Source organism: Kwoniella bestiolae, chromosome 2 (genome assembly GCF_000512585.2).
Source record: "Kwoniella bestiolae CBS 10118 chromosome 2, complete sequence".
Classification (NCBI taxonomy): Eukaryota; Fungi; Basidiomycota; class Tremellomycetes; order Tremellales; family Cryptococcaceae; genus Kwoniella; species Kwoniella bestiolae.
The window spans coordinates 3,975,689-3,996,331 of NC_089242.1; the positions used below are offsets into that span (position 1 = coordinate 3,975,689).

At 47.4% G+C, this 20,643-nt stretch overlaps 9 protein-coding genes across 9 annotated transcripts; 4 read left to right on the plus strand and 5 right to left on the minus strand.

The window, feature by feature from the left end:
* Window positions 1–216: 216 nt before the first annotated feature.
* On the minus strand, window positions 217–2,677 carry I302_104642 (uncharacterized protein; the record flags this gene model as incomplete). The annotated part of the gene is made up of 11 exons (XM_019190001.1): window positions 217–443; window positions 519–1,029; window positions 1,121–1,296; window positions 1,379–1,511; window positions 1,576–1,681; window positions 1,742–1,864; window positions 1,943–2,058; window positions 2,134–2,156; window positions 2,235–2,366; window positions 2,453–2,509; window positions 2,572–2,677. 11 exons carry the CDS (start codon window positions 2,675–2,677, stop codon window positions 217–219), a joined length of 1,710 nt encoding a protein of 569 aa, XP_019049563.1.
* Window positions 2,678–4,079: 1,402 nt separating this feature from the next.
* I302_104643 (uncharacterized protein) lies at window positions 4,080–6,185 on the plus strand (the record flags this gene model as incomplete). Its single annotated transcript, XM_019190002.1, has 9 exons — window positions 4,080–4,357; window positions 4,419–4,594; window positions 4,653–4,768; window positions 4,838–4,950; window positions 5,016–5,454; window positions 5,518–5,624; window positions 5,685–5,814; window positions 5,876–5,983; window positions 6,045–6,185. The coding sequence occupies 9 exons, from the start codon at window positions 4,080–4,082 to the stop codon at window positions 6,183–6,185; spliced, it is 1,608 nt and encodes a 535-aa protein (XP_019049564.1).
* A 132-nt stretch (window positions 6,186–6,317) lies between these two features.
* I302_104644 (uncharacterized protein) lies at window positions 6,318–8,630 on the minus strand (the record flags this gene model as incomplete). The annotated part of the gene is made up of 4 exons (XM_019190003.1): window positions 6,318–7,470; window positions 7,585–8,346; window positions 8,407–8,465; window positions 8,535–8,630. 4 exons carry the CDS (start codon window positions 8,628–8,630, stop codon window positions 6,318–6,320), a joined length of 2,070 nt encoding a protein of 689 aa, XP_019049565.1.
* A 668-nt stretch (window positions 8,631–9,298) lies between these two features.
* I302_104645 (uncharacterized protein) lies at window positions 9,299–10,930 on the plus strand (the record flags this gene model as incomplete). Its single annotated transcript, XM_019190004.1, has 7 exons — window positions 9,299–9,464; window positions 9,541–9,653; window positions 9,713–9,809; window positions 9,864–10,073; window positions 10,131–10,311; window positions 10,365–10,508; window positions 10,561–10,930. 7 exons carry the CDS (start codon window positions 9,299–9,301, stop codon window positions 10,928–10,930), a joined length of 1,281 nt encoding a protein of 426 aa, XP_019049566.1.
* Window positions 10,931–11,364: 434 nt separating this feature from the next.
* On the plus strand, window positions 11,365–13,308 carry I302_104646 (uncharacterized protein; the record flags this gene model as incomplete). Its single annotated transcript, XM_019190005.1, has 10 exons — window positions 11,365–11,586; window positions 11,645–11,830; window positions 11,886–11,975; window positions 12,035–12,157; window positions 12,199–12,268; window positions 12,320–12,527; window positions 12,584–12,850; window positions 12,893–12,956; window positions 13,013–13,096; window positions 13,159–13,308. The coding sequence occupies 10 exons, from the start codon at window positions 11,365–11,367 to the stop codon at window positions 13,306–13,308; spliced, it is 1,464 nt and encodes a 487-aa protein (XP_019049567.1).
* A 99-nt stretch (window positions 13,309–13,407) lies between these two features.
* I302_104647 (uncharacterized protein) lies at window positions 13,408–14,585 on the minus strand (the record flags this gene model as incomplete). The annotated part of the gene is made up of 5 exons (XM_019190006.1): window positions 13,408–13,599; window positions 13,712–13,801; window positions 13,859–13,906; window positions 13,961–14,250; window positions 14,306–14,585. The coding sequence occupies 5 exons, from the start codon at window positions 14,583–14,585 to the stop codon at window positions 13,408–13,410; spliced, it is 900 nt and encodes a 299-aa protein (XP_019049568.1).
* Window positions 14,586–14,860: 275 nt separating this feature from the next.
* Window positions 14,861–16,126, minus strand: I302_104648 (uncharacterized protein; the record flags this gene model as incomplete). Its single annotated transcript, XM_019190007.1, has 5 exons — window positions 14,861–14,962; window positions 15,012–15,449; window positions 15,516–15,712; window positions 15,774–15,871; window positions 15,921–16,126. 5 exons carry the CDS (start codon window positions 16,124–16,126, stop codon window positions 14,861–14,863), a joined length of 1,041 nt encoding a protein of 346 aa, XP_019049569.1.
* A 375-nt stretch (window positions 16,127–16,501) lies between these two features.
* I302_104649 (uncharacterized protein) lies at window positions 16,502–17,938 on the plus strand (the record flags this gene model as incomplete). Its single annotated transcript, XM_019190008.1, has 11 exons — window positions 16,502–16,526; window positions 16,583–16,683; window positions 16,742–16,825; window positions 16,878–16,895; window positions 16,952–17,005; window positions 17,061–17,157; window positions 17,221–17,368; window positions 17,426–17,561; window positions 17,632–17,714; window positions 17,772–17,789; window positions 17,845–17,938. 11 exons carry the CDS (start codon window positions 16,502–16,504, stop codon window positions 17,936–17,938), a joined length of 858 nt encoding a protein of 285 aa, XP_019049570.1.
* Window positions 17,939–18,462: 524 nt separating this feature from the next.
* I302_104650 (uncharacterized protein) lies at window positions 18,463–20,348 on the minus strand (the record flags this gene model as incomplete). The annotated part of the gene is made up of 9 exons (XM_065869919.1): window positions 18,463–18,598; window positions 18,652–18,895; window positions 18,950–19,204; window positions 19,258–19,273; window positions 19,328–19,411; window positions 19,461–19,557; window positions 19,613–19,686; window positions 19,958–20,010; window positions 20,063–20,348. The coding sequence occupies 9 exons, from the start codon at window positions 20,346–20,348 to the stop codon at window positions 18,463–18,465; spliced, it is 1,245 nt and encodes a 414-aa protein (XP_065725991.1).
* Window positions 20,349–20,643: the final 295 nt, after the last annotated feature.

A 20,643-nucleotide genomic window follows, 5' to 3' on the forward strand; every position in this document is an offset into this window, starting at 1 on the left:
TAGAAGGAGATGTAGAATGGTGAATCAGACGGGTTGATCAAGTCTCAATGAAACCGGGTTCAATACCTTGTAGCCGAAAAGGAACCAAAATGTATGATTTTACGCTTGATGCTCTGTTCGAGAGCATGCAAGAAGTATAGCAATGATGAACAGCACGTCGTCGACTATCTTCTATGAATTATAGGAAACCTATGAACACCCTCATACCGGTTTGATCTATACCGCGCTCTTCTCGTTTGTCCTTGAACCACCGGTACTACTCTTGTCTTCCCTGTCTTCTCCAGAGGGCGCACTTCCAGAGTATGTGACGGGATACTGACCCTGATCATCGAATGATGTCGATGGGGACGGTGAAGGGCTGTAAAGGTCATGTACAGCCACGTCGATCTGAGCTTGTCTAGCAGGGAAGAACCTGTTAAGTATGAGATACACCACTATCGCGACTATAGTAGGTGTGTAGATCTCGTCAGCTAATCATGTCCTAACTTTTGAATCAGTGCCAAGACGGAGAGACTTACAGACATCACCAGCGATATTTGAGATCATGTATATATACCGGATATTTCCAATCTCGACGGTATCGTTAATGGCATTGATCATACCCGGTAAGTTCGGGGCAATGGCAATGGCTAAAGCGATGTATGCTCTCCAATTCCAACCATTGGAGAATCGATAAATACCGCTGGGTTTGTACAGTTCGTAGATATCTATCTTCTTATTCTTGATCACGAAGAAATCTATAGCCATGAGTACAGCGATAGGAGCCAAGACGATCGAATAGGAAGCCATGAAAGTCAAGAAGTTTGATGCGGATGCCAACACCTTCCATGGGGCGAATCCCCATACTCCCACTGTGATGGCTATGATCTGTCCACGCTTGATGTTGATGTATTTGGGGGCGAGGGAAGTCATGTCGTTGGCTGCCGAGATGGAATTGGCGGAGATGTTGGTCGTGACGTTGGATAGAGCCCAGATCAACGAGCCGAGGAACATGGCTGCTCGACCACCAGCAGAGGTGTTCCATAAAGCCTGAAAAAGATCGCAACTCAGCTTCCACCGCTCCTTTCCTGTTTTTGGGTTGATGATCGGGGTTAATAATGGCAAAGAGTACAATACGCACGACGATATCATACGGTTGGTAGAACGAGTCTGTGGTTCCATATACGGTGTTCAAGCATGCAGCCGAAATAGAGGCGAAGATACTGAAGACACTGAACAAGATTGGAATAGCGTACACTTGAACATATGCGGCTGAGGGTTGCTTGCAGTACCTTGAGAAATCGCCGACGTTCATACCTATTTTCGCAGATTAGCGATCACTGATCCTGTCCCACAAATTCGCACGGTAGCTAAGAGATGTCGACAGTTCTTGACTCACTCAATGTAGCCCAAGTACCTTGAGTCGCAGTGACAGAGTACATGAAAGCAATGAATCTCTTTGAACCGCCAGGAACTCTATCGGGAGGACTTGATAACGCTACTGAAGCTAATGGACCAGCTTTTTTTACTGCCTGAATAGTCGTGCATCCCATCAGTCAAGCACAGCAAGATGTCCCGAGGGACAAGCAAACTCACGTAAATCAAAGTACCAACAGCGACTACAGGAACCAATATGGCTTTGATGTTGAAAACCCACTTCAACTTGGACGGATGGATGAATATGAATGGAAGTTGTAGAAGCCTTGAGAGAACCGATATCAGCATTCGATGCACGGGAGGGTACGAGAATTTACGATCTTACCAAAACAAGAAGAATGATAAGAAATCCCTAGAAGTAGCACCTTGACTAGCTGGGATCGAGTTCTTCAGTCTTGCGTATTGCGGCCAAATGGCTTCTATCATGAGGGATACGAAGACACCACCGCTATATGTGGAAGGTAGCTGATATGAGTGGAAGTCCTTCCGAGATACTAGGAGATTGAGTCTGGTCAGTCACACTTACGACCAGGAATTAATGGATAACCAGAAGCATGCGATGACCATACGCGAGAATACGACGAACTTGGATCCCCAGTATCCGAAGGTGGCTCTGGATGTCACAGCGAAAGGTGTATGCAGCTATAACCAGTTGATAAGGATAGGCATGAGTGTTCATGCGAGTCGAATGTTGAAACCAAAGATGAAGGTACTCACCACTGCACCGATATACCCATTTGCTACAATCGGTAAAGAGTTTCACAATTCAGCTCCATTTCTATCCCAAGCCCCCGGATCTCAACTTCATCGTGACTGACCTGTGATAACGATTGCTGCCAAAAAACCTCCAACTAAAATAGCAAGACAACTCTCCCACCATGTCAAACCCAGTGCAACAAAACTAGCTACTGTAGCCCATTGACCAGGGTTCATCGCGTCTGATATCCAGTCTGAGAACGACAACAAGGTTGTCAGCGGGTATGTAAGCGTGAGAGCTTACACCAGACCTCGGAGTGAGGTAAAAAAAGAAACTCACAGGTGAAGAACGTCCATCCTGTCCACAGACGATGCTCCTCAGGTGCAGGATCCATATCTGCACATATGCACTCCACAATCAGCAACGAACTTGTCATCGTCACTGTACAAATCACATACCCTTATTAGTCCAAACGTTGTCGGGAGCGATGCATGATTCCTCCTTGGGCAGAACCCACGATGAGGGTGCGACCGTTCGCTGTCGGATAGTATCCTTGATAGCCATTTTGTCGTTTTTCCGGTGGGTGACCAAACAACGATGAGGGATGTAAACTCGAGGTTCTCTGCTCTAGTGTACTCAACGAGACAACCAGAATGGGAAGAAGCCGATCAAATGACAGAGCTTTGCAAGTCGTGCGAGACCAATTCTAACTATCTTACTCTACGAAAAAATCCTTATCTTTCCGCTCCACTCCACCCACTTTGCACCAAAAATTTACTTCGGTTCAAACCGACACGCGTGGATCCCTTTGGGCTTTCAGGTAATGTTCCTGATGATCCCCTTATCTCTTGATCCGTATTGGTCGGAAAGGACTCTTCCCTCGTCAGAAATGTCGATCATTCCTCACTCGGCTCAAGAGCACAAGCCAATCTGTCACCAAGCGATTCCCACGCTCAGTGACATGGAGCATGGAGCACAAGGCTATAGATAAGGAAGGTCTTGGCTCTCGAATGACAAGTCTTTTGCGCATTTCTATGGGCGTCGGAGGGCTGCATACCTCGATGCTGCTTTATCTGTCTGACACTGATGCATACATGCTAAGGGTATCCTCGATATGCTTGCTGTTGCTTACATTCACCACTTCTCAAAAGAGCAATGCTGACACCGCACATCCACCGTCTCCTGCAATGGACAATGGGACCTATCGTCTTCTTCCAGACTCATGCTTCTTCACTGCATGATGCGTGATAATGATGCCGTCGCATCACACGCTAAGAAAAGTTTTATCTCAATTAGGCCTGCGGCTGGTAGGGAAATCACAGATGCCTATAAAAAGCTCGGCAACACGTGCGCCTACTTCCACACCCACCTGGAACCGCGGCCGAATGTCGATGCTCGTCTAATTCGAAATTGTATATTTACAAGTCATGTATAGTCTAATCTTCATCATCATAATCATCCTGCTCATCATATGGTGAAATCATCACAATTTACGACAAAATTCAGTTCAGTACTTATGTACTTTCCACAGTATAAAGGGGACTCCGCGGCGATGCGCAACAGTCCGCGGTGTCATTTCAAGATTCGGCAGAGGATGAATGGATTTTTACTGTTTTCATCACCAAAATCGTTCAGACCTGGATCGGCTGGATTCAGATTGGATCTCACTGACGGCAAAAATGGCGCTGGTATGGTGGAACTGATTATCAAAAGTACACTTGGTCACATCCATGATGAATAAGATCACCGTTGACCGAACCATACTTTGAAAGGTATAAATACTCTGTTGACTTGCTTATGATGATCGTGTACTTCTCTTCAAACATTGTCTTCCATCAACATTAGCTCACATCATACATTTGCACCTACTTATAACCTTCAACCACCTATACATATAGCATAGATCATCAATCACACACCCGAATCATAACCTCACATATAATCGGATCACTCATAATACTATAAAATGCTTGAACCCATCGAAGCTGAATTTGCTAGACCACCCATATATACCGCCGAACAGGAAGAAGCCCTCAGAGATGAAGACGTCGAATCGCCCGGTGCACTCAGTCCAGCTGGGCTTGAAAGACACCAAACTCGGATGAGTCGAGTGGCTAGCACACACTTGACTCGGGTTGGCACGCACACGCCCGATAGTAACGTACTAGAGAAGGGGGATGGGGAGATCTTGGTAGAGTTTCAGGAGGGAGAAGGTCCAAGGAATTGGTCAAAAGGAAAGAAATGGTGAGCCGAGTTTCTTCTCATTGTGACCCCCATGTAGCGCTCCGCTGACCTGGATTGACAGGTTCGCTACCATGTCTACCTCACTTTTATGTCTCACTGTAGCTTTGGGATCAGCAATGCCCACCGGTGATCTACCAGGAACGGCAGAAGGACTCCATGTCTCAGACGAAGCGATCTACATTTCTATTACTCTCTTCGTGGTTGGATTTGGAGTTGGTCCACTCTTCTTTGCTCCTCGTGAGTTACTGAACTTGATCTCTCGTCAATGACTTAAGGCTGACTGATGCTAATTCAGTGTCCGAATTGATCGGAAGAAAACCAATCTACTGTATCTCCATCTTCTTCTACTTTATCTTCACGCTACCCTCATGTCTGGCCAAGAACATCGCGACTATGCTTGCCGGTCGTATGGTAAGTCTTGTCTTATCGTCTCACTCTAATTGATGGCGGAATTTTGACTGATGACTCTCTCTTTCGTAGCTCGCTGGTATCGCTTCTTCCGCTCCGATGACCAACGTCGGTGGAACTATCTCCGATATATGGGCAGTGGAGGATCGAGGTATCCCAATGGCTATCTTCAGTAGTGCCATCTTGTGAGTACAATATATCTTTCTTCTTTCTCTGGATATTGTTCTCACTGACAAGCATTGGTGTTCAGTATGGGTCCATGTCTAGGACCTTTATTCGGTGGATGGATAAGCTACAGAACCGGCCATTGGCGATGGATCTACTGGGTCCTGTTCATCCTCGTCGGAGTCGTCTTCATCCTCACGCTTCTCATGCCTGAAACTCTCGGCGTAGTCATTCTGAAGCGAAGAGCTGCAAAACTCAACAAGGCTCACAACACCACGCGATATGTCACTGCCCACCAGAAACTACAAGAACAATCAGGAGTGACCTTTGGACAAACACTCAAAACAGCGATGATCCGACCATTCATCCTCATGTTCCTCGAACCCATCGTACTATTCATGAGCTTCTACTTGAGTTTCATCTACGCTCTACTATACGCTACCTTCTTCGCTTTCCCAATCGCCTTCGAGGAGATCAGAGGATGGAATCCTGGTATGACTGGTGTGGCTTTCGTTTCCATCATCGTGAGTGATCGATTTCCGAAATCTCAACGAAAACATCCGCATTACTTACAAGTCGTATTTCAGGTTGGAATCTTTATTGCCTTATTCCTCATGCCAATTCAAGAGCGACTGTATGCTAGAAAACCTGGACATCCGGAATCTCGATTATACCCAATGATGTTCGGCGCAGTGTGAGTGCTACTGCTATACCAAGTACAATTGCCGTCCATGCTAATCGGACAGCGTTGTAGACTCCTACCTATCTCACTCTTCATCATCGCTTTCACCGGAGCGTACGCAAATGTACATTGGATGGGCATGATGGTTGGAGGAGCCGTCTTCGGTTGTTGCATGGTCAGCGTGTACATCTCTGCGAACAGTGTAAGTTGAATTTCATTCCAGCAACCGACCTTAACTGATGATATGATTTCGGATGTCTCAGTACATTGTCGACAGCTACGCGGACGTAGCAGCATCAGCAGTAGCAGCTAAGACACTTATGAGATCGCTCATAGGTGCCAGTGTACCCCTATGGATAACGCAGCTATTTGTAAGTCACAACCGCCTGCTATGGGTCATGAAATACATGCTGACAGTGTTGTCGTATCTAGCACAATCTTGGGTTCCAATATGCTGGTCTCTTCCTCGCTCTTGTAGCTTGCTGTATTGGATTTATCCCATACGTGTTCTTCTTCAAGGGGGAAAGCATCCGAAACGGATCCAAACGAGCTTTCAAAACAGCTACAAAGTAGATATGCTACACCCAAACTCATACAATCGGGCATATCCATAACCTCCTCTCGTAGAAAAGGAAAATCGACACGCTTTTCCTACGAAATGTAGCATAGTATCGAATGCATATACATACATTGACACGACCGCGTCTATCCCTCTGTCTCCTCTCCGCTTGCTTCTATGCTGGGGTACACCTGAGTGAGAAAAGCCTCTAATTCCTCCAATGCGTAATTCTCTGCCATTCTAAAAGCCTTCGACATGTTGGCTTGGGAAGGGGCATTGTCAAAGGTACTGATCCTACTCATGTCGTGTGATGTATACGGGTCAAGCAGTTTCTCTTCATCATTGGATCTTGTTGTCATAGAAAGGCCAACATCGGATAGATAAGCTTGAGATTTTGCCCGTTCATGCAGTTGACGTAGGATCGTTAGCGCCTTGGAGTCGGCGCTTTCACAAGTTGACCTTTGGGATTTATTTTCCTTCGAAGCATGGTCCGACAGAACTTTCAGAAGTCCCTCAGCCGATTGTAGATCGCCCATCCATCCTCTCCATCCTCCATTCTTCGGGCCTTCTCGTATAGCCGCTAGAGCAACTATCACTCCAGCTGCAAAGATCTTCGACCCGGTATTCCAGGAAAACAAGCTCTTCCCTTCGGTCCATCTAAATGTGATATGCCAAACGAAGATTTCGGAAGAGATGAGTAACCGATGAGCTGCGGCTAGTGATCTTGTAAGAGCGTGCTGAACCGTCTGCGCAGCGTTGGGAGCATCGGGAGATAACGATAGATACCGCTGATAAGTGTTGAGCGTGACCGAAGCTTTCCCAGTGTTGCAGACGCAAGCTTGCGGCAATATCCAGGGTGGTTGATCAGGTGCGGTCAAAGGGCAGTCCCGAGTCTGAGCAGTCGAAAGGATCTCGAAGCTGAGATGAGGTGGTCTCTGAGCATCGAGTTGATCGATGAGATCGTCCACGACTGTGATGTCTGGTAGTTGAGAGTTCTGAGAAGAGGGATGAGGGAACATTTTGGAAATTTCGGTGACGATTCGAGTGGAATCTATTTTCGCGTCGATAAAAGCCCATTCAGGAGCAGCCGTCTTCCCAGTGGACGCTACCAGTACCTCAGGTGGGGTCGTATCGACCACGCCTGTGAGGGTCGATGAAAAGATCCGACTGATGAATGATTGGTCGTCAAGCTGAGGCTGAGTGATGTCCTCGTGGAAATCATCATCTGGTATCAGAACCGGTTTTTGCACATTCGACGGAGGGAAGGTTGTAGGTAAACGAAGTTTCTCTATTATGATACTGTCATGAAACGCCAGTGAGCGTTACGACGAGGCCGAGAAGACGACAATGAGATCGCCGTATTAGAATGAGTGTAAGTTGTGATGTCTGACGGCCGAGAAGTCATTGACTCACCTATGTCCCACAGCTAGCAACCACCAAATCCTCCTCCTCATTTCCTTCCAAAAGGGACTTATTTGCACCTCCAAATCATCCGGATCCTGATGGAATCCCAGAAATAGAGCAGTATTGGCGATTTTCCCTTGCTCAAACCATGTTTGCGGCAAGGATGAAGAGTGGTCCATCAGAGCTCTTTGTGTGCGTATCATGAGCGAATGGAGGTGATAGTATGCAAACTCTGGATCGGGTCCGCGGCAGTGAGAAGGAAGTATTGTTTCGGATATCTCGTAAAATCGATGGTGTAGCGAAATCAACCGCTCAAGAAGATCTGAAGAGTCGTGTGAATCCTCATGATCCAAAGTGGTCCCTATAGCCATCGTCAGACACAATGACGCGAGGTATGAGGATGCTGAGTGGTCTATGTCCGATTTGACACGACCTGATTCGGTCGAGTAGATACGGCGGAATCGACGTTGATAAGAAGGCTGGTGGGTGTACCGTAAAAGCGAATCTAGAACGAAGTAATTACGGAGGAGTTTCTGAGCGAGTGAGACTGGTGGTAGTTGTGTTATGAGATACGACCACGCGTATTTCTCAGTGTGTCGTAAGGGGATGGAAGGTGGAAGGGCTGCGTGGTGACGAGACGAATCGTTGACAAGGAGGGATTCTATCCTAGCAAGGGAGTCTTCAACCTGACTAAGACGGTTCTCGATAGAAGAACGATCATGGTTGCCGTTGCTGGAAAGATGTTTGATGGTCTCATTTTCTGGCTGACCGCTTTTTGGGTTAACGATCAGCAGCAAGCAGCACACTATGCTTTGCGTGATGATAGCTTACTGTCTGCGCTTCTCTCCCCCTCTCCATGGGTCATACACACATTTATCCTTTGCTTTTGCCTTGACGCATGTCCCGCATGGAGTACCTAAATCGCAACGGGTTTTTAATGATTTACAACGGTTACACACCAATACTGCTCTGGATCGCTTGATCCTTGCAGGCTCAGGCTCTGGCTCTAGATGGTCGATGGATAGAGAGGGGCTGTTGTCTCTGCGTCTTATCATTGATGTATGCTGAGTATGCCTACGTCGGAATGATGAATGATGGATGATGCATTGATGGGTTATGCATACGAGAGTTGTCCTATAAATACGAGAGATGTGAGAGATGTGAGAGATGTGAGAACTGTGAGATGGATTTACAGTAAGAGGGTTAATCGAGATAGATATACGAGTACAGAGAATCGGGATCATTACATTCCTTTGTAATCAGTGCATCTTTGTGTAATCACGGAGGCCATATACCGTTGTAATCATTTTTCTAATGATAGTCGTATCATAAATCACTATAGAGTGCTCGTGCACTAGAATGAAGCTCGGTTCACATATCTTTGATATGCACGATGGATCACTGCATATACCGTGCGAGCTGAACCATCATTGATGCTTCACAACAAGCGTCAAGATCCAAAAGGTTTGCAATTCACAAGAACATGATGCGACCGCTCAGATACTTACTCATCGTTGGAAGAATCACTACGGCGGACACGGCGGCGGTGATAATCGGCGTTCGTATCCGCCGACGCTTATTCACCTTGTTTTCCTTGGACTTGATCAGGTTTGCCAGACCCATGCATAGTATATAAGAATCCTGAGGTCAAAGAGGACGAGACCAGGCAGATTTGTCTTATGCTGAAACGCATCCAGTCCTCAACGAAGCACTGAAGCCCATCATGAACACATCAAATCGCATTGAGAAACCTCCTTCCGCGCCAGTGGCAACGTCAGCCGCTGCTGCCGCTCCTCCGCTAACACTGACCCCGCCTCCGGATGGTGGGTTCGCAGCTTGGTCGACTATTGCAGGCTGTTGGCTCGCCCTGTTCGTTCAATTTGGCTTATGTGAGTGAGAGCCGACTCTAAACTAGGTGGGTTTGTATTGATAGTGTAGCTAACCATGGTCTTTCGTGAATACCAGGCAACAGTTTCGGTGTCTTCCAAGCATATTATGAATCGAACTTGTTGAGCGATAAATCACCTTCACAAATCGCCTGGATCGGGACACTACAGCTCTTCATTCTCTTCTTGGGGGTACGTCGTCCGTTCAATGCCCTCCAAGGGGGTTTCGCTGACAGGTGTACGAATAATAGGGCATATTCGTTGGACGAATCCTCGATTCGCACGGTGCCCATGTTTTGACTGTCCCAGGCAGCTTCCTGATCGTACTTGCTTTGATGATGACCTCTCGTGAGCTCGCGCATTCTTAATTAGCCCGGGATCTATCGTTGATGTCTGTTATAGTTTGCAAGGAGTATTGGCAGCTCATCCTAGCTCAAGGGATTCTGTTCGGTATAGGATGTAGCTTGACCTTTCACCCGAGCGTATCCCTGCCACCTCAGTGGTTTTCCAAAAAACGAGCAATCGCCACCGCCGTTGCAATCAGCGGATCTGGCCTTGGTGGTGTGGTCTGGCCTATCATCATTCGAGAATTGTTCGCGTCACCCAAGATTGGTAGGTTGCCATGCGTTGTGTAGAGTATCGCGAAGACTGATTAATGTCACATATCAGGTTTCCAATGGGGAACCCGAGCCGTTGGTTTCATCTCACTCGGCTTGCTAGCGCTCTCAAACCTGCTCATCCACAAGAGAGCGCCCAAAAGATCTCCGTTACCGTGGTTCAAAGTTCTCCATTTTTGCCGTGACTGGAAATTCAGCTTGACAATTGCATCAATCGCATTCACCTTGTTCGGGTGAGCTTTCGGTGTCAACAGAGAACAATTCAGTATTGACCTTGGTGCTGTAGCTTTCTCGTGCCATTCTATTACATATCAACGAACGCTCTTGCTTTAGGCAGTTCAGAAGCGTTGGCGTTCTACACTTTATCCTTCATGAATGCTGGTTCTTCGGTTGGAAGATTATTAGCTGGGTTCATACACTTCTTGAAACCGTGAGTTCATCTTTGTTCGCCCTGACCCGCTTACTGACTTTGCTCAAACAAGTATCACTATCATCTGCACTACCTCTCTGCTCTGCGCAATCTTTTTGATCGCCATGTGGATCCCATTGAACAATATCGCTAGTGTCATCGCATTTGGAATCATCTACGGCATCTTCTCGGGAATTTGGTTGTCTGCCATCCCGCCATGCATCGCTTCGATGTCCCAGCTACCAGAAATAGGATCAAAGATAGGGCTTACCTGGGGGATCGCGTCATTACTCGCATTGGTTGGGGCGCCAATCGCAGGAGCTATAGTTGAGGCTCATGAGGGTTTGACTGGATTCCGTCTCGCTGCTCTTTTCTCAGGTATTATGATGCTTGTCGGATCACTCCTCGCGTTTGTCGTTTGGGTATCGACGCGACAGAAGTAAGCGATTTTGGCGAAAGGCCATCTATCTATTGCCCTGAGCAGGGAAACAGGGGTGAAATTAGGAAACTCAGTGCTCCTGAGAGTTGACCTAAGCAACAGTCGAAAAGAAAACCAGTAGATGTTCTGCGCCTCATGCGCTTTCATATGCATAAATGTCTCTCTCGCCTTCTTGCGTCACGTACTCACGAAAAGCAATCATAGCAATGATCTTTATGGTCGTCTAGGTGGACATTTCACCGTCGGGGATCAGTCCGCCTAGGATTAGAATGAATCGGATTTGTCCGAAAGCTTGAGTGAGGACTTGGGTAATGATGCGATGGGATGTCGATATGTCACAATCACTAGTAATCAGCCTCGATAAGGCTCTTTCACTTCATTTCATCTACAATCATCTATACACTACCATCAGCAGTGACTCGAGGACCACAAGACACCATGCACGTGAAAGATATCCAGGGCAGCCTGCCTCCAGTAGGAGATGAGGGTACAGGGAGTAGCAGCGAGCTGGAAAAACAAATACCCAGGACAGGTAGACCTTTGGAGGAAGGAATGTGTTTATCGTTATGGCTCCAGACGGTTCGCAATAACCCTCTGCTCAACCATCGCACAACGGAAGCACTTCCAAAATCAGCAGATGTAGTGATCATTGGATCGGGTGTGAGTGAATTTGCTTCTGCTTACGGATCGGGGCTCATCTTTCGCGGGAATGCGCCAGGCTACCGGCTCGTTGACTGCACTATCCCTTCTTCAAAGTCCAAACCCACCCAAATCCGTGGTCCTGCTTGAGGCTAGAGAGCTATGTTCCGGAGCAACAGGAAGAAATGCGGGACACTGCAAGCCTGACCAGTGGAGAGGTTTCACCAAATATGAGACCGCCTTTGGGGCGGAACAAGCCTTGAAAGTGAGTTCCCATCATTTGCACACATATACCGCAAAGCTCATATCATCCAATACAGATTCTAGCAAACGAACAGAAGACCTGGGAAGGCTTAGTTGACTATGTGCGGAAGAATAAGGTGGATTGCGATCTATGGGTGGGAAAGACGGTACGTCAAGACCAGGCTCGTCAATCTTTCAAATGCTGATTCGTGATCCTGTTGTCCAGCTGGACGTTCTGATGACTGACGAGGTTGCTGAAGTTGCTGCGAAGACGTTCTCAGATTATAAGGCAGCTGGTGGAGATGTATCGAAGATAGAGGTGACTACGGATCATTGCAAAGCTGAGAAGGTGAGGTCATATGCTCATGTACCTAGCTGATACGACTTCAGATATCTAGGTTGAAAGGCGCGAAAGCGGTGTATGCATGGGATGCATCCAGTCTACACCCCTGGAAGCTCGGTAGGTACACATTCAACCCTATGTCTGCAGACGTTGCTCACGGAACGTTAGTTGCACACATCAACAAGCAGTCCCTTGACTTGGGCCTGAACCTCCAAACATGGACACCTGTCACAAATGTATCGGGATCAGCGAATGATTGGACTGTTCACACGGGGCGCGGCGACATTAGCACGCCCGTCGTCATACACGCGACCAACGCGTATGCTGGAGCTTTGCTTCCCGAAACTCGAGGCGCGATCCGACCGTGTCCGCATATGTGAGTTACGTGATTCTCATGCTCACAAGTTTCGTCACTAATGTGCTGGTTGACAGGTGCGACAGGGTCTTGCCTCCATCTACCTTCGCAGGTTCAAAATCGCTGAAGAACTCGTACGCTATAATATACCCCAATGGGATGTACACCATCAATGCAAGACCAACATCCGACGGTATACTGCTATTTGGCGGAGCAGCGCCTAATCAATCCAAGCTGCTCGAATATGTAGCCAAGGATCAGAGGAGGAGAATCGATGACAGTCTAACCAACTTTGAGCCCGTGACAGAAGCCGTGAGGAAGCTGGGCACGGAGGGTTTCGACTGGTGAGTTACTATACTACATTGAACATCGCTGAGAAAGGCCAGGGACGAGCCAAAACAAGGCTCGAAGGTACTTTACGATTATGCTTGGAGTGGGATTATCGGAAGAGTAAGTGCTCTTATCTGCTACGTGTCAAATCAGTCAAGTTGCTGACACGCGTAAAGAGTGCGGATCAAGTACCTTTCATAGGTGGAGTACCCGGCAAACAGGGCCAGTGGATGTGCTGCGGTCATAATGGTCATGGGATGGTGAGTTTTCACGTGCTCTTCCCAAATGGGAGTGACACATGATCTCACAGTCTGTCTTCTAGGCTCGAATTTTCACTGCCGCTCCAGCGCTGGCTAAACTGGTCCAAGGAGCAACTTGGGCAGAAGTTGGATTACCGGATTGTTTTGAAGTCACTCAGAAACGTCTACAGAAACACTTGGATCCGGGTTGGAACTTGAGCGAGGACAATTGACGGATGCTGGAAAGAAACCGTTGCATCTCTTGATCTAAGGGTTCATGTGATAGGTCTAGACTACGCGTTCACGTCATCGATTTGCGATGCCCGATGAGATCACTCGTATCTAATGGTGTGTCTGAGAGTACCAATCTCGGAGATTGACACTTCGAGCTCGTCGCCATCAACCAACGGTCTCCATTTCTCTTCTGGGCCGGTACACCCAACTCCCGATGGGGTACCAGTCATGATGACGGTACCTCTCCTCAAAGTTGTACCTTGAGACAAGAAGGAGATTATGTATGGGACCTGCCAGCAATTCACGCATGTCAATCGACGGTTCTCAGTGAATGATAGAAATGGTATCTTTGTGAAATACCCCCAAGGCCGCTTAAGTTGCCAGCAAGAAGGATTTGCTCACATTGAATAAGAGGTCGGCAGTGGGCGACTGTTGGCGAAGGTCGCCGTTGACAGTCAAGCTGATATAAAGCTGAGAGGGATCAGGAATGACCTGTTGGGGGATGTCAGCGACAATCACGACTTTCCTGATGAAGGCGTTCTGACTCACCTTGGAAGACACAATGACTGGACCCAGAGGAGCAAATTTATCGAAACCCTAGTAGTTCCCAATAAGCAATAGAATATGAAAGGGACAATGGGTTCCGCTCACTTTGGAAAAGGCCCATTGGGGTACGCCTCCAACCCTTTCAGGGTTCCTCTGCCATTTTCGTGTACTGACATCATCTCCTACTGTGTATCCCGCGACGTAGTCTAAAGCGTCCTCTTTTGACACATTTTTAGCGTCTTTGCCGATGACAACCACGAGCTCCGCTTCGTAGTCTGCTTCACCTTCTTGAGCGCATTTAGGGATCTCTACGGCCTCATTGTAGTCTCCTAAAGATGTGACAGGCTTGATGAAAACCTGAGGGAGAGGTGGGGGGCTCCGACCGCCTTCTTGGACTAGACATCATGGCCGATGAGTAAAGACACATGTATGTTCTCAGTGAGTACTCACTGTGCTTCTTGTAGTTCAGACCGATACATTTGATGTCTGTACAAGTATCGAATCCCAGAGGGCCAAGCAATCGATCTACCTTTACGACCTTCTCAGTGACTTTGGCACTCTCACTCAGTGGACCAGTCTCATCTGTTTGAATGAGTTTTGCTTCCAGTTTACCTTGATCTGCCAAAGCACCGATATCGGAGAAATCCGCTGCAATGGGTTCACCGTAAACGGGAAGCTTTGAATTGGAGGTGGTAAATCGAATGAGACGAGACCAAGCGACACGAGACATGTTGTACAAGATAAGTGATCAGGAAAGTGATGGACAGGGGGTTGTCTCGACAGGTATTCTTTGATATATATATATATATATCCACATAGACATGTTTTTGTTACTCGGGTAGGTCACAGAATACAGCAATCGCCATGGTCAAACAGCACCCGAGATCACGACATGTCATACCGGTCAAACCGGGGTTTTAGAACAAGTGGAGGCATGCATTGGTGGACAAATAGATAAACCGATATGTTACAAGATACATGTACATGTGATGAGGATAGAATGCCTTATACGGCGTTGAAGAAATCTTCATCACTGCTGCGGTAGAAGCCCAGAAGCTGTAGCATAGGTTTATCATCGAAACGGAAAAGGAATGATTGTTCGGCAGCCTATGATGCGATCGTCAGCCATGGTCTTGTATGGCGCAATCAAACCCACGTGATGATGATACTGCTCCCAGCTAGGAACCGCGAAGGTATCGCCTTTGACCCATTCAATGACTTTATCCCCAATCACACTTTTGCCTACCCCATCAATTACATGATACACCGCACTGGATGTCTCTCTGAATGGTTTTGTGTAGATCCCGGCATTGACCCTTTCACACTGAGCTCCAAGTCGGTTGCTGACATCTTGACCTTCTTTACCTGATATTTTGCTAGTATATCGTACTACCGCATGGTCTTCCGAAATAGCCTGAAGCTTACATTCCATGTCTGACCATGGGAAGAGGATAGGACTGATGGGAGCGTCTCCAGCCGGATATCTAGGCTCACTATAATGTTGAGCAAAATGGACTGGGAAGTGCTGGTATTGAGGCAAGTCCAGACCATCGAGCCATATCATCGGATCTGCAACACCGTCGTTTCCATGGTCCTAAATATGGAGCACCCACATCAGCGGATCATGGCTCGGACTGACTCGCAAAGGTCATGAACGTACATGCCAGCACCAATAGGGAGTAAGAATAAAGTCACCTCGTGACATTTTTATCCTTTCTCCATGGACTGCCGTGAATCCTCCATTTCCTTCTACAATGAACCTCACGGCGAACGCTGTGTGTCTATGAGCCGGTGCTGTTTCACCAGGTAGAACCAACTGTAGACCAGCGTAGAGCGTGTCGGTTGTGTAAGGGGAGTCTATAGGATTCAACTTCGCATGAACAACCGAAACCGAGACAGCTTGATCGTGAAGACTTACCCATTGTCGGATTGATAAGCATCAACACGCGTCTTTCCGCTTCGTGTTCGGATACTAGCTGACCCGCTCGTACGAGATGCGGTCGCACTGCTTTATACCTGTAAAACTGTCAGTGGATACGTGAAAACTTGACCAAGACGCACTTACTCCCACTTGTGAGCGATGGCCCTCGGTTTAGGTCGGGGTGGTACAAGAACACTCATCTGCTTCCAGAGTGGCTTTACATTGATCAAGGGAATGTCTCCGAGTAGCTTATCTTGACTGTCGTCCTCCACATTGATGCTGTATGCTGGCGGTGGTTGTGTGGGACCCACTTTGATAGAGTTAGGTTGTTTAAGAATTGCGACTGTCATATCGCCGTTGATGTCGAAGCTAAGTCTCGATGGTGGAACTACCTTAATGATCACAAATCATTGCCTGGCGTATATATGAGGGCTTTCTATGGCTATATGTCTGCTTTGTCAACCCAATTGATCGCACCGGACCTGGGACAAAGTGCTCCAGGCATCTCGGCTAAATGCCGGCGTTCGCAAGAAAAAGCCATCAGTGTTCTCGGTTATTTGGATGGTATGGGCATCGGGCCTTTGTAACAATCCATGACGGTTGTTGAAAAACCCACCGAAACTGTTGTGCATAACTTTTAGTTCAGTGCTTGATCCCGATAAGACCCAACGAGGACGTGTTATCAACTCATTGACGGTCTGAACAACACACTCGCATCGCACACCATGACCATCAGACCTCCTTTCAAAGGTGCGTAGCAGCTGGCGAACTTTGAAGCGCAACGATTGACTACTTTTGTTCTGCAGAAGTAGAAGCGTCCAGGCCAAACTTCGACGCGGATGCTAACATAACTTGGACCAAGGTCCCTCAACCGGATTTTAAAGCCGGAGGTGGACTGAACAACCTTGTGAGTCCGGTTGCGAGTTGCGACATCATGCTCGACGCAGCTGACGGATTTCATTCAGCCATATGCCAGCGAGTTCGCACCAGAGAACGCCAAGTGGATCGCCATAGACCCCAATGAGCACGATAAACCGTCTATGTACAAGGTGAGTCTTTCATGCACATGTATCAACTTTCTCCGCTGACAAATGAGATCAGTTGATGATATCCGGGATTGTACGTTCGCGCTCCTGTCAAATGGTGATGCAGCAATCTCTAACTTGACTCATCAGACACCTCGACCCATTGCTTTCATGTCAACTATCAGCACGGAAGGTGAATGCAATGTGAGTTTGAGCTCTCTTGAAGTCGTATGTAATTGTTGACTCAACTTTGGGATAGCTTGCTCCCATGTCATACTTCAATATGGTTTCGCACAATCCCCCGACGATCATGGTCTCCGTGATGGCAAGTGCGACTAATCCAAATGGTCTAAAAGGTCGGTGAATCAAATCCCGATTTCAGTTTCACTTTACAGTACACTGATGAGGGCCTTATGCAGACACAAGCAAGAACATCAAAGACATTGGGGAGTTTTGTTGTAGTATCATTTCCGAGACTTTCATGGAAGCGGCCAGTTATACTTCGATCGACACACCGCCTGGCGTTGAGGAATGGGCTCTTGCGGGCTTGACCAAACGGAAGTCACAGTAAGTCCTGCTCTGTTATCAGATTATGGAGTATGCGCTAATGATTGGTCCCTTTAGTACGATTCGACCGCCTCACGTTGCAGAGTCTGCCTTCTCTATGGAATGCAAGCTGGAGCATTGGTATGACTTGAAGAATGACGAGGGGAAAGTAACCGGGCATGTGATACTTGGACGAATCAAGTGTTTTCAGGCGGTGAGCTTGTACTGAATATGAACCGCAATTCTTGTGCTTTACTTACAATTGCACTACGCAACGATTATAGAAAGACTTTCTTTTCGATCCCTCCGAGCCGATGAAGGTATTACCGGAGAGATTGAGAGCGGTGTCTAGACTTGGAGGTGTAACGTGAGTCCATCTTTTCAAGTTATCCTTCAGTAAGGCTGAATTCTCGTATGATTCTAGGTTCGGGAGAACATTAGCGTAAGTCGTCTTTTTTCGCTTGGTAATTCGACATACTGAACTTTCTCGTTTACAGCGCTGCTGAGGCACCACGTCCGTTCTGGGAACAGGTCAAAGACAGCGATGATGTCAGGAATGCGATTGCCAATGGGACACGTGTAGTGGAATAGATGGTTCTATCGGCATGTGCTGCACTGCTGTATTGATACTGTGTTTGGTAATATTGGCTAAGCTAGTGTCAACCCAACCATTGACTGTACAGCGAGCTCACGGTCGTTTCGTCTCGTACACATAATGAGTACCCACAACCTCCTATACTTTGTGCGACATTTTGCGTACATTTTACTATATGAACATGCGTAGCAAGTGTGTTCTTTGCCTTTGCAAGCTGTAGTACTGGGTGTGAGCCCCCAGTCAACGCATGCAGACTTTCAATTTAATCGAACAATGATCTTGCAATTTCAGCTGAAATACCATGGAAGCGCAAATTCTCCTTGGGCATCAAACTGAATCGACCGAAGCTTGCGACGTTCATAATCCAGTATGACGCAGACTGGTAATTGTCCCGACGAGAGCCTTATGGATTGAGAGCCCTTTTTGCACTCCTAAGGTAAGAATCCACAATGAACACCTATCTTCGGTCCGTGCCAGACAATGCATGCCAAACAGTATCATACCGAATAGTTGATAATTCTTACTGAGCAATGGAATAGTCAAAAATCTCTTTCAGCAAAGCCGCTGAATCTTTGGGAGTCCTTTTGCAACCATTCTCCATGTCGACGGCGGTGATACCGAATCGTTTACGGTAACCATAAAGCCATTCGAGATTACTGTTTCCCATGTGAGCTTTTCTGCACTTGCGAGACTGATTGCAAACACTTACTCCATCAGAGACCAAGCCATGAACCCTCGACAATCAATTTTGTCATCCCTCACGGCTTCGAGAAGCTCCTTGAGGTATCCAGCAAAATAATCTTGCCGTTGTGTATCATGGATGCGCTCCTCAAAGGTCATGTCTGCCTCTCCATCAATGCTAAAGCCACATTCGGTGATGAAGATGGGTATACTAGCGGGTCCGGTGTATCGATCGTGAATATATCGCAAAAGCTTTCGGAAGCCCCATGGGACTAATCCGGGGGTTGGGTGAACACAGGCTTTACGCAGTGCCGAAGTGGACTTACCATCATAAGGGTGTCCAGCTTCTCCTTTGTTACCTATCACCACACCGTCTTTTTCGAATACTCTTTCGATGGATCCGAAGGAGACTAGACGGGGATTATCCGTCTCCAATCTTTTGCCTGACGCGTATTGGGTGCCGTAATGATTCCAACCAAAGAATTCAGTCGACCCTTTTATCAATCTCCACTCTTCGTCACTGAATGCCGGCAACGAGTCTCCTAGGTAGTCTACAACGGATTGTGGGAATCGTCCCAAGACTACAATGAGGTGAGCGTCATGTTATCTCAATGGGTCCCGGCAGTAGACTTACAGACAGGATCGGCATACTGTAGGACAAACATCAACACCGTCCGACTCTAAAAAGCATATCTTAAACTCACAAATCCTAGCACCCATTCACGAGCAAAATCGGCAGCTGACTTTGCTTCAGGGCTATCGTTCACCGGCTCCACCCAATCGCAGTTCTACCAGGAAATGAGCATCTTCTCAAAAGACTATGTGTTACGAACTTACATAGACGATTCCAATTCTCCCATTCTGCCTCTGTTTAAACTCTCGTCGGTAAAGCTCGACCGCTCGAGCGTGACATAAAAGCAGGGAGCGAGCGAACCTGCTTAGGCCGGTAAGTAACGGAACAAAATAACGCATAGAGCTAAACACCTCACCTCCCGTGATCTTGTTTGTGCACCCATTGTGGTTGTTTGTACGAAGACGAAGATTGCATAGTGAAGATGTGAGGCTATATGCATCAGCCGAATCCTTGTAAGGTGACCACTCACTTCATTGATGGTTATCCAGTTCTGAACTCGGTCTCCAAACCGATCGAAACAAAGCTTCGCGTACGATACAAAGTCCTCTACTAGATCGGTATCATTGAAAAATCCTCCATAACTCTTCTCGAGAGCCAAAGGGTGATCCCAGTGGAATATTGTCACCCAAGGTACGATGCCAGCGTTCAGGAGATCATCAATCTGAACTGATCAGCCATTCCTCAAAGTGACCTGACTCACCATATCGGAGTAGTATTTGATGCCCTGTTCGTTGACTGAATCATTCCGTCCACCTGTGATGAGAAGTATAAGCACCACTCGCGACCGTATTAGAGGTAGACTCACCGAGTGATTTGACTCTCGACCAGGCGATACTGAAACGATATACTCTGCAGCCATATTGCTTCAGAAGCTTGAGATCCTCCTTCCACTGATTGTAGGAGTCACACGCTACGTGACCATTGTCTTGTTCACGCAAACAATCGTCCCAAACGCAGGGACCCTTGCCATCAGCGTCGATAGCACCTTCAATCTGATAGGATGCTGTCGCTGACCCGAAAGCGAAATCTCTCGGGAGCACACCTTGAAAAGCAGGATCTTGCAGGATGAGATGAGCCTTGGAGTTGACCATGTTTGGTTTGGGTGATTTACTAGCCGGATAAGCAGAACGAGGTAAGAAGTAGAAAGAGGTTTGACGAGCAGATTAGTGATAGAGAGCGGAAATAAGAGAAGCGATTGTCCGGTAAGACCATCTGACAGCCAATTTAGCGGCTCGGTGAAATGGAGTTTTTAGATTCACCGGTCGGTGTCCGGTAGAGGGCTTAGCCCCTAGAGTTTCCCTCTCGAAGCGGAACAATGCATGGCAGATAAGTATGATAACATTCAAGACCCAGAGATCTCTAACGATGCCTGAAGCATACAATCCG